Source organism: Penaeus chinensis, chromosome 25 (genome assembly GCF_019202785.1).
Source record: "Penaeus chinensis breed Huanghai No. 1 chromosome 25, ASM1920278v2, whole genome shotgun sequence".
Lineage (NCBI taxonomy): Eukaryota > Metazoa > Arthropoda > Malacostraca > Decapoda > Penaeidae > Penaeus > Penaeus chinensis.
This window is the reverse complement of record NC_061843.1, coordinates 13,156,841-13,169,340: the sequence shown is the minus strand read 5'-3', so window position 1 is coordinate 13,169,340 and position 12,500 is coordinate 13,156,841. Positions and strand designations below refer to the sequence as shown.

Here is a 12,500-nt window from a genome sequence, read left to right as displayed (position 1 = left end):
GCATGTTGGGTCTATCTCTATTTTTATTATATATAGATGCTGTTTTAGTCTTGCGTGTTTCGTTTTTATACAAGATCAAAAAACAAAAAACTAGATGTTTGTTTATCATGTCCATTGATTAGGTTTGTTATCTTTGATATAATAGTTTATTTGTGTCTAATATTTCTGTTAGTTGTTCTTCCCATGTTTTTCTGTTTTTTTTTTTTTTTTTTCACATTGTTAATATCTTTTGTTATGGCAGTAGGATTTGTTATTTCGTGTGATCTTTTTGCTGCTTGATCTACAATTTCATTGCCACCAATGCCTTTATGTGATGGGATCCACTGTAATTTGATGTTCTGTTTCTGTTTTGATAATGTGTGTGTTGTTTGTTGTATTTCATAAGTGATATGTTTGTGTTTTTTGGGTCTGTGGTTTATTATTAATTGTAATGCTGAATATGAATGTGAAGATTACTGAGTTTGATATTTTATTGTTCTGAATATATTGCAGTCCCTGTTTTATTGCAAATAGCTCTGCTTCAGTGATATTTGTATTGTTGGTAGCTTCCAGATTTTAGTAATGTTTGCATTTTGAATATATATTGCTGCTGAAACTGAATCTGGTTCCTTTATTTTTGAACCATCTGTGATTTTTTTTTTTGCTGTTCTCTCTCTGTTATATTTTCTAACATCAGAAACTGTTTTTTGATTATTTGTTCTGAAAGATCTTTTGGTTTGTTGTTCATGAACTGAGTTTCTACATATTGTGAAATATCATACCATGGTAGTACTGGGGTTATATTCTATACTATATTAGTTGTTATGTTGAGTTTTAATTCTTAACAGGTTTCTAATGCCCTGTAGGTTAATAATCTTTTACCTTTACTTGAATTATATTCTTTGATATTATTTATTACTACTTTTTTGTGCATTTCCATAAATGGATATTCCATATTCTATTTTAGGTTTGATATTTTTTTTTATAAAATCTTAGTGGTGTTTCTTTATTTGCACCCCATGTCTATGAAGATCTATTCTTTTTTAAAAATTTATCTTTACATTTTCAACATGCTCTCTCCAGTTTAGTCTTGGTGCATCAAATCTTAATCCTAAGATTTGTAAAATCCATTTCTTCATCATCTATTTTTATTTACACACAAGATTAAAACAGCATCTATATATAATAAAAATAGAGATAGACCCAACATGCAGATGGTGCCAACACAAAGAAGAAACTATAGAACACCTAATACTCCAAGCCCAAGATTTAACTCTCACAGAGAGTTATCTTCTTATCTTTTTATGTGTAAATCACATTATTTTACTTTTTGTTAAGTTTATCTTTAGATCCCATGTGGTAGCCCATTCTTTAAGATGTTTTAAAGCTCTTTCTAGATTATTTGATGCTTCCGTCAGATCATTATTTAGGGTTATTAAGGTTATATCATCTGCAGATATTATTTTATTTACGCTTCCTGGTAATTTTAGGTCAGTTATCATTATATTAAACAATGTCAGGCTTAATGGGGAGCCCTTTTTTAGATATATTTTTATTAGGAAAATTCTTTCTTTAAGAAAATTGTAAGTGAAGTATAATGAAATACCTGTAATTCCTAAATTTGACATTTTTGTTAATAAAGCATTATGGTTAACTGTGTTGAATGCTTTTTCTATATCTATACAGGCTAGTAATGCATATTTTTTCTCTTTGATTACATTACTTATATATGCGTCTATTACTTGTAGAGCATCTGTTGTACTTTTATTAGGTCTAAAACCTGTTAGGTCTTAATCTAACTTGTTGTTTATTTCTAGCCACCAATTTAATCTCTTTATTATTATATTTTTGAAATATTTCCCAGAGTTGTTATTCTACTGATTAATCTAAAAGATTTTGTCTCTGATGGGTTTTTGCCAGGTTTATTTATTGGATTTTAAAATTCTTGGGGATATTCTCCTTTATTCCAGTAATGATTGATTTGTTTTAATATTTTCTTTATTATTTTTTCTGGAGCATATTTATAAAATTTGTATGGCATTATGTATGGGCCATAGGCTTTATCTATTTTAGTATTTCTTATGACTGAAGTCAATTCATTAATCTATATTTCTTTATTTAATTCTATACTATTTGTGGGGTTAAATAATCTCTCTCTCTTCATCTGTCAATATTTTTTCATGGAAATCTTATTTACTGCATTTTCATATTCTTTTTTGAATAGTGTTAGTTTTTTGGCATTTCTGATACTGGGAGATCATTCTTTATTAGTGGAAATTTAGTTATAATTTTTTTCCCTGTTATTTTTAAAAAGAAATTCCAGATTCCTTTTTTTCGAGGAGTTTTAAAATCTAATGTGGTACAAAAATTTTCCCACGATTCTCTTTTCTCTCTTTCTATCATTTGTCATGTTTTTATTACTAATATTTTATAATCTATTTGATTATCTTTATTCATTTTTTTCCTCCGGTTATTAAATGCTCTATTTCTTAGTTTTACTATTTCAGCACATATCTCATTCTACCATGGTTTATTTGGTATGTTTTTATTGATATTCTTTTCAAATTTAAAACATTTTCATCCTGTGTCTTTTAAAAGGTCTATTATTTAATTTAAGAAGTTTATGTTCTCTATATCTGTATCCATCAATTCTCTCTGAAATCTATTCCATCCTTCTTCTGTATAGCTCCTTTTTTTTTTCTTTGGAATGAGTAGCTTTCATTAGATTATTATCTTTTATAATTATAGGAAGATGGTCACTTCCTAGATTTGGGCCTGTTTCTACTTCTAAATGAGTTAGCGATGGTGTTGCTGATACCAGGTCTATTGTTGTTTCATTCGCACAATTTGAGGACCTATTCTTGTTGCTAGGCCTGGTGTTGTTATTACAATTATATTATTTTGATTAGTGATTTCGAATATACTTTTGCCAGTCTTTTTTGCCAATTTTGCTTTTGATTTTGGATTCCAACTAATATGACTAAAATCTTGTATGATTATTTTTGGGTCATCAATTTGTTTTATATAATATTCTAATTCATTGGAATCATTTTGGAATGAGAGTTTAGTGAGTGATTGGTTTGGGTTGTTTTGTTTTCCCCTTGAATATTCTTTGTTTGTTTGTTTGTTTTTTCTGGCATGTGTTTTTTGTCATTTTTTTTGTTGTCTGTACTTTGTGTTTTTCTTCTTTTGGGTGTTCTGTGTTCCAAAGTTAAACTCCGAGATTGGTTTAATGTTTGAGCATATGTTGTTAGTGTAGTCTGTTCTTTTGTTTATGAGTTTGTTTTCTTTTTAACTTGTTGTTTGTTTATATTATTTGTTGTGGTCTGGTTATTTACTGGTGAAATTGGAATGGTTTCATTTGCATTTCCATTTGTATTGGTTTTAGTCCTTGGAACTGTCTCTTTATATCTAAGTTGTTTGGTGTTATGTTTTTGATGTTTAATTTTTTGTGCCTCCTTGTGCATTTTTCATATGCTTGTATTTGGTGCATGATTTTCTTAGCAATAGAAGTAATATTCTGTATTTGTACAATCTTTGTAACTGATTGAATTCGCAACATTTACTACATGGTATTTTGTTTTTACATGTCATTATCCCATGGCCATATCTGAGACAATTATAACATTTTGGAATTGGGAAAGTATACTGATTGACTTTGTATAAGGTATGCCCTATTGCTATTTTTTTCCACTGATTGTTCTTATTTTTTCTTTTATTTACTCAGAGCTTAGGTCTGTCTCAACAAGGAAAATGGTTTCATAAGAACAGCCTATATTCTTACTGGAGGCTGGTTGTTTGCATACGAGTTTCCATTCTCCCAGATTCTGAATTTGATTAAGAGGTCTTAGTTTGTTGATATCTTTGAGTTCGAATCTGATAGCTTTCCCTGTTCCCAGTACTCTTAGGGAGTCTTCAATGATATATTTTAGAAATTCTGATTTGTTTATTGATTCTGTTAATTTTATGGGATTATTGAAATTTAATGTTTTTGTTTCAACTGCTAACCTTATAATGATAACATTAGGGTTATCTTGCCTGTTTACTGTTGGGTCTTCAGATGTGGTCGGTTGAGCTTCTGTGCCATTCCTGCTGGTTTCATGTTTTCTTGGAAGCTTGGGCTTTGGGTCTTGTTCATTGTCACTATTTTCTCTTGGTCTTCTATTTGATTGGGAATCATAAATCATTTCATTTTGAGTTCCAGGCTTTTCTCCTGGTTCTGGATTAAGTTCATCGTCCATTAATTAATCTTATGTTCACTGCACTCAAAGTATAAAGTGATTTTGGACGTTCACTCCATGAAGGTTTGGACGGTTCTCCTATATTAATTAATTTTATGTTCACTGCACTCAAAGTATAAAGTGATTTTGGATGTTCACTCCATGAAGGTTTGGAAGGTTCTCCTATATGTTAATTATTCTTGATCTTTGTAAGAAGATTTTTATGTCTCAGTATGTAGTCCATCATAGCAGGAGGTTAGTTTTCCCCTGTAGAGAGATATTTGGTTGGTTATTTCTATCTTTGTTTAATGCCTCTAATAATTTGGTTCTGTTAGGATGGAATTTTGGGCATTGTAATGTTAATTGCTCATTTGTTTCTTCTGGATGTTTGCACCATCTGCAATTTGGATCAGTTTCTAAATTTAGTCTGTGTAGGTCATTTATCAATCTTGTATGTTTACTAAGTATCTAATTTTCTGTTTTCTGATCTAGACCATGATTGTGAGGTGTTATCTTTGAGGGAATGGGTTTTTGTGATTAGGGTTTTTTGTAACTGTTCTCCCCATTGTCTTTTGATTTTTTCTTTTTTTATGTCTTTTATTATGTTGTTAGAATCTTGGGTAATGGTTATGGAATTTTCTAATTCATGAGCTTTCTTTGCAGCAAGATCTACAATTTCATTTCCAGTTATGCTTTTATGTGCTGGGATCCATTGTATTGATATTTTTGTTTTGTTTTGTTAAAGTGTAAATTAGTTTTTGTGTTTCATATGTAATTTGTTTATAATTTTTGGGTTTGTGTTTTTTAGTGTTAAGATTGCCGAGAGTAAATCTGTGAAGATTACTGTATTTGTTAGTTTGTTATTCTTTATATAGTTCAGCCCTTGTTTTATTGAATATAATTCTGCTTCTATGATGTGAGTGTTTTTTTTTTTGTAATTTCCAAACTGTTGTGTGTTTGGTTTTTCTATATAAATTACTGCTGACGTTGATTGTAGTTCTTTTATTTTGATCCATCCAGTTATATTTTGAGCTTCATTAATATTTATATTGATTTTTAGTTTTTTGCAAGTTTCAGTGACTTTTTATCTTTGTTGTAATTGTATCCTTTGATGTTTTTTACTATTAGTTCTTTTACTGACATGCTTTTTGTTTTTTCCAATAATTTTACTAGCTGTATGCAAGCTAATTCATTTGTTTTGTCAGTTATTGAAGGTTTGTTTGTTAGGTCTTGGAATGATATTGGAGTAGATTTAAAGCATCCTGTTGATATTCTCAGAGCTGTGTTTTGTATCGTTCCTAATTTTTTAAATCCTTTTTTTTTTTCTTTTGCTGTTCCATATTTTTCCAGACCATATTCTATTTTTGGTTTTACATAGATATTGTAGAAATTTGAATTTTATTAGGCCTTCTCTTTTTGCTCCCCAGTTATATGAGGATATTTTTCATTATATTTATTCTGTTAATAGATTTTACTTTGAAGTTTTCTCTGTGTTTTGTCCATTTTAGTTTTGGCTAGTCAAATTTTTTACCCAGGATGTCTTGACTATCTGTAAATTCTAGTTCTACATTATATATTTTGATTTTTGGTAGCTGTATTTTTCTTTTGTTAGTGAAATATAAGAGCTTGCTTTTTGTTAAATCTATTTTTAGATCCCAGGTGTCCGCCCATTCTTTTACTTGTTTTAAACCTTTTTCAATATTGTTTATGGCTTCGTTTAGGTGATGTTGAAGAGTGTTGGACATAACAGGGATCCTTGTGGAACACCACTCAGTATTGTTCCTTACACAAAATTTTGGTTTCCTATTTTTATTTGGAACATTCTTTTAAAAATTATGTATCCATTTTAGTAAGTTACCTTTTATTCCAGGGTTAGCCATTTTTATTACTAGTGCATCATGAATTACTGTGTCCTTTGTTTTTATAAGGGCTTTCAATTCATTTAATGAATTTATATATTTTGTATCTGTTATTTTATTCTTTTTGATATGGAAGTTATTGAACTTCCATTTTTTTCTTTTGAATGACTTTTGTATGGTGTTATCCCATACTAGTAAGTGGTCACTTCCCATGTTTGGTCCTGTTTTGATTTCTAAGTGGCTTAGTGTTCGATGTTCAAGATTCCTTTGCATTTATAGGGTCTATTCCGGTGATTTAGCCAGGAGGATTTAATAACATTATATTATTTTCTGCTATTAATTCAGATAGACTTTTATCTGTTTTGTTTGCATGATAAAGGCTCTCATGATGTGCATTGAAATCTCCTATTATTAGTTTTGGGTCATTTACTTGTCCTGTATAATATTCTATGTCATTTTGGCTTAGGTTATTGCTAGGATTGTAAATTAATAAAATGTTCATCCAATTATTTTTATAACTAATCTTTATTCCCATGGCTTCTATTTTGTGTTTTAATCTGTTTCTTAAATTTATTTGTTTATATTGTATATTTCTTTTATACAAATAACTAAGTCCTCCTCCTATTTGTTTTGGTCTGTCATCTCTTATTGTTTTAAAATTCTTTAAGTTAAAATTATCTTTATTTTTCAACCCGGTTTCGCATAATGCGAGTACATCTGTTTTTTCTTTGTTTATCAGGTGGTTTAAATCAATGCTTTTGTTATTTACTGATCTTGTGTTCCAAAAATGATCAAATTCATAGAGTACTAACATGATTTTATTAAATATTGGAATTATTATTTTTTATTGCCTTGGCTATTAGTTCTATAATGATTTTTTCTGAGTTTATGTTGTTTATAATATTTGTTATTGTTATTGTATCTTTCATTGTTTCTGTCCATGAGATGTCTTCTTTATTTTTATTTTGTATTTCTTTCTGTGATTCTTTAATTTTAAATGAAGTTGGAAGTGTCCAAGTTATTGGACACTTATTTTATTTGTTTGCTGTTGGGTTTTCTGATTACATTCTGGGGAGGTTCATTATTTTTTGTTTGGGTTCTCTGTTTTGGTGTTATAGTTAAATCTAACTGATTTTTGTTTGACTCTGGCATCTTTTCTTCTGTCTGGGTTTTCTGTCCAGCTGGCAGGCTGTGGGGTTGACTGATGGTTTGAGCATAAGTCTGAATTGTGTTGGATTCTGTTTGTTGAGTGTGTGAGGGTGTCTTTGTATTTTCATTGTTTGTGGGTATTTTTTGTTGTGCTTTTGTGTTGGGGTTTGTGAATGATTTAGTGTTGGGGTTTGTGTGTGGTTTATGTTGGAGTTATTGTGATTTTGTTTGAGGAGTTTTAATTCATGAAATTGTTTCTTAATGTTTATGGTATTGGTCGTTATGTTTTGGTTGTTTATTTGTTTTGCCATTCTATGTATTTTACATGCATTTGTATTTGGTGGATGGTTCACATGGCAGTAAAAGCAGTAGGGATTATTTGTGCAATGTTTGTAATCATGGTTAAATTTTCCTTACAGGTTATGATTCCATGGCCATATCTGATACATTCGTAGCATTTTGGGATTGGGGAGGTATACTGTTGTTATACAATGTATGTCCTATGGCAACTCTTTCTGGTAGAGCCCCTTGTTGATTTTATTAATGCTGATTACTTCTATTATTTCATTAGTGTGATCTAGCAGTGGTCTTAGTTTGTCTTTTATTTCTTTGTTGTCTAGTTCTATATCAACTTGATATATTGTGTCATATGAGCAGTCTATGTTTTTGTTTGAGGCGGGCTGTTTGCAGTTTATGTACCAGTCACCAAGTTTATTTGTCTTGTTTGGAGGAGGTAATTTTGTCAAATTCTTAACTTCAGTTCTTATTGCCTTTCCTGTTCCAAGTACTCTTAGAGTGTCCTATACTATATATTTTTGGAATATTGATTTATTTATTGCTTCAGTTAATTTCATTGGGTTATTAAAGTTTGAGGATTCAGATTATTATGGTTTTGTCTTATGTTTGTTGTTCCCTTTGGGTGGTTTAGGTTCTTCTAAGTTTCTGCCGTTTTTGTGTCTCCGGGGAAATTTGGGATCTGGATTTTCTTCACTATCACTTTCTTCTCTAGGTCTTCTATTTGTTTGTGAGTCCTAGTCCATTTCTTTTAAGATTCCAGGGTTTACTCCTGGATCTGGGTTTAAATCTGTGTCCATTTAATGTTCTTAAACTTCACTTCACTCAAGTTCAAGATTTTCATGTGTTCACTCTAAGGCAATTAAAGTGACAGTTCTCCCTCCTTCTCACTCTACCTGTCACACCAGATAAGCTAAACATTCCACCCCATCTCCTATCCCATCCTCTCCCACATCCACCTCTCCCTCTGATCCTCAGATATCTATTCCCTCCTCTCCTCTATATAAAAAAACCCTTGTTTCTCAGACATCCCCACCCAACTCCCCTCCAGAAACCCTTGAAGACATCCAAAACTTCCTGAACATGACCCAAGAGAATGCTCCACTCCCTCATCCACCCTTCATTCCTATTCACTCAACATTCTAAGTATTTGCCGATATCCATCCTCTTCTTCAAGTACCCCCTGTAATCAAGAGGTGAGATGGGAACACCACTGTCACCAGAATATGAGTGAAACGAGAGATGGATGTGGGCGGGTCAATGAAAGGGGTCTAAGCTTGCTGGTTTATTGTTGAAGATAAATATGAGAACCCCCAGGAGAGCCCCATGTCCTCCGGGTCGAAGACAAGGTGGTGATGCTGGACCCCTGTGTGGCTTGGTCTGTCTGCTGTGTCTCTCCCTTTCTGTCTTATGAATGTCTCCTTTTATGCTGCGGTTCCTTTCAAGGGCGGATGTTTACTCCCCAGCTAAAAGTATACCATCCAGAACTTGCTACTTATTGTTGACACCTTCTACCCCTCTTTTGTTTGTTTATCCCATGGGCCTCCCCTTTCCAGGATTATGTTAAGAGGAGACAGCCTAATGAGTGGAATCAACTTGAAGAAAATGAGCCAAGTGTCCATAAGCTGTAGGCTAAGTTGGATATCCCAGTTTGTGTAACAGGTGTCACAGTGTAGATACTTGTTGAGTATATTGTCTTTCCAGTGAAAAAACCTGCAAAATATATCAAGTTATGGTTCCAAAGCACAGAATAGAGTCCAGGTTTTGCTTCTGTAGAGCAAAATCAACAATATTTAGATACTTTTAACTGAAAGAGTTCATGACTCTTGTCACCAAGTGAATGTCTTTGTTGACTTCCTGGTCTTACAGCTCAGGGTCATGAGTTGTGCTAGCAAGATATGTAAAATGTATAACCTTGGGTGATTTGAAGGTCTTTGTTGCAAGCATGTATCAACTGTGCAGGTTTTCCTTACAGACTCCCAAAATTGTGGATCTGAGTGTTTGTCTAACAAATCTCTAGACACAAGGCTTCACCTTACTGCTAAATGCATCAATAGCTGCCAATAGTCCAAGGTCAGCGACTTTAATATTACCCATAATTAATAATTATGATTATAATGACAATTATACATGATGGGATAATGAATGTAGTAATATTAGATGGCTTGGAAAGGAATAAGTTGGCAAGCAGACACATAGAAAAGGCCTATTGTGTAGAATGAAGTAGCGGGATATATGAAATAATCCTTTCTTGTCTTGAAGCTGAAAGAAAAATGCCAAACAGGAAAAGATACACAACTTACACTCACAGCATCCATTACATTAAAATAAAGATGGAAAAACAGCCTGCCAATTTAACCCCTTGCCGACGGGTACGACGGGTAGACACATGCTATGCCCACTGTTAGTACTTGTTTGATTGTTTTTACACATGGATGGCTATACTTGTACTAATGAGCCAGTTACGAGTACTGCCTGTCTTGCCCGTTCACCCTTTTCTTTGATTTACAAATATTTTACGTTATCTTATTTTGCTGTTACTAATATTAAAAAGCATTATAATAATTATAATGTTTATAATAAAAATAACACCATCAATATTCATAGCACTAGTAAAAAATACGTTTTTCCCGCCAATTCAAATCACGTATGGTCACAAGGTCTACTAATAAGCACTAGCAGAGCCATCTGTGGCAGACATTTCACAAAAAAAATATAGAAAATGGGCACAGTATTTTCCCCATTTTTTGTTCATATTCCCCGGCAGCATGAGATTAAAAAAGTTTGTGAACTAAACTGATTTTCAGACTCTACAGTGCAATTTATCATTATATATACTTGAGGGACCACAGTATACAACTGTTATTCTACAGTTGCACAATGTGATAATGTAATTTTTAAATTATAGAGCTAATAATCAAGGTAACAAGCAAGAATATATGCCAAAATAATTTGTATCAGCTTGTTCAAAACAAAAAAATAAGTAGCTACATCTTATGAATACCAAAGGTTATACGCATGTAAAGAATGTCACATGTCAAAATAATTATTTATTTTTTCATAACTGTAGCATTCAAAATATCACAAAAACATTTACATTTTGGTTTAATTACTAGAACTTAACTGTTTCATATACAAAATACAGATGCATGTTTTGTACTTAAATGGCCTTTATATAGATATTTTATTTAGGGGATTATAGTTATTCAAACTTTAGAATTTTGTAAATATTGATCTTTGAGCATAAAGTACACATTTCTATATATTTCTGTTTATCTGTTCAATCATCTGCTTTAAGTCTTTATCAAGCTGTGTATCTATAGATATTTATATTTTTTATTTGATATGCTTATACTTTTTTCTTAGTTTTGTAGCATTGGTATTAGTTATGTTATTTGAATGTAAGCTAAAAGACATTCATATTTAATATGCCTTAATTCACTCTCCTTGTATTCAACATCAGGACAGAGATTAGATCATGTGAATGAAATCTTGGATGATGGTGCTGAGACGCAGCAAATATATCCTCAATGTGCGGCTAATAGGAAAAGTTGCTGCAGCGCTTGCGAGTGTGATGTGCTATTGTGAATTCCTGCACTATTATGTTGTGTTGTTTCAAGTGAGTGCTTAACACAGACTCTCTGTTAATTAGTTTTGTTAGTGTATATGACTATTTTATATTTTCATATGATTTGTTTATATATGTTTTATCTATTAATTTATTTATCATTTGCATGTTACTTAATTGATATAAGATATTATTATTTTTATCATTGTTATTGTAGTTGTTGTTATAGTTATGATTATAGATATAGTTTTAGTTATAGTTATGATTATAGATATAGTTTTAGTTATAGTTATGATTATAGATAGTTTTAGTTATAGTTATGATTATAGATATAGTTTTAGTTAAAGTTATTATACTTATCCTAATTCTTGTTATTGTTATTATTATTATTATTAATCTTCATATTGTTACTATCATTATTGTTATTATTATTATTATTAATCTTCTTATTGTTATTATCATTATTGTTATTATTATTATTGTTATGATTATTGTCATATACTATTATTTCAGTTATTATCATCATTATTACTCATATTGTAGTGTTTGTTATTGTTAATAAGATGTTTATATATCAAATTTTCCCATACATATATTTATTGCTTTATTATGTTTTCTCTGTGTGTAGAGCACAACTATAAACATTTACCAAGTAGTGTTTTCTGACAACCAAAAGTGCTAAGATTTTCAGTCGTTGATTTTAGGAATGTGAGATTTAATATTGGTGGGTGATCTTTAATATTTTTGCTGATACATGGAATTCAAATATTGAATTGATCAGCAACCTAATAACTGGAGGTAAATATACACATAATCCTCTGAAAGTGAGAGTCCAAATTTCCTTTACTTTGTTTCTTGATTATTAATTTCTTTAGCTTTTTTCTTTTGTGTTCACAGTGTCATTGGCCAGAACTTGATCATGAGTTAAGTGTCCGAGACATTAAAAATGATGCAAGTCCATTGCACGTTATGGTCTTGGCTGACACTCACTTGCTTGGAACGAGAAATGGCCACTGGTTTGATAAGCTACGAAGGTATGGAAACTGAGGCTTTTTGTTTTGGATTGAAGTGCCAAAGTGGTGTGTGAGATTTCTCTATTTTTGGGGCTAGCATATTTTGTCATACTTTCTCATTTAGTCTATATCTCCCTCTCCTTTCTCTCTCTTTCTCTCTCTCTCCTTTCTCTCTCTCTCTCCTTTCTCTCTCTCTCCTGTGTGTGCTGTGTGGTGCAGAGGTAGCGTTCTCGTCTAGCAATCTTGCGGACCTGCGTTCGAATCCCTCGCCACCAGTGGATGGTAACCCCGGCCATTCCTTGCACACAGGGGATAGTTTAGAAGCAAAAATGCAATAGACAGTATGTAACACCAAGAATATCCATTGTAATAAATGGAATCAAACAAAACTAAACTCTCTCTCTCTCTCTCTCTCTCT

General features: G+C 31.6%; 1 protein-coding gene across 5 annotated transcripts in view; it reads left to right on the top strand.

Annotated features, from left to right (window-relative positions):
• The window catches only part of LOC125038702 (metallophosphoesterase 1-like), a 31,521-nt gene that overhangs the window by 1,382 nt on the left and 17,639 nt on the right, over positions 1 to 12,500 (top strand). For 4 of the 5 annotated variants that reach the window (XM_047632270.1, XM_047632267.1, XM_047632268.1 and 1 more), the window contains exons 2-3: positions 10,965 to 11,120; positions 11,967 to 12,103. In XM_047632270.1, coding sequence (XP_047488226.1) covers positions 10,986 to 11,120; positions 11,967 to 12,103 — 272 coding nt within the window. In that variant the 5' untranslated portion in view covers positions 10,965 to 10,985. The remainder of the gene's footprint in view (positions 1 to 10,964; positions 11,121 to 11,966; positions 12,104 to 12,500) is intronic. The other variant, XM_047632271.1, reaches the window with a different exon arrangement.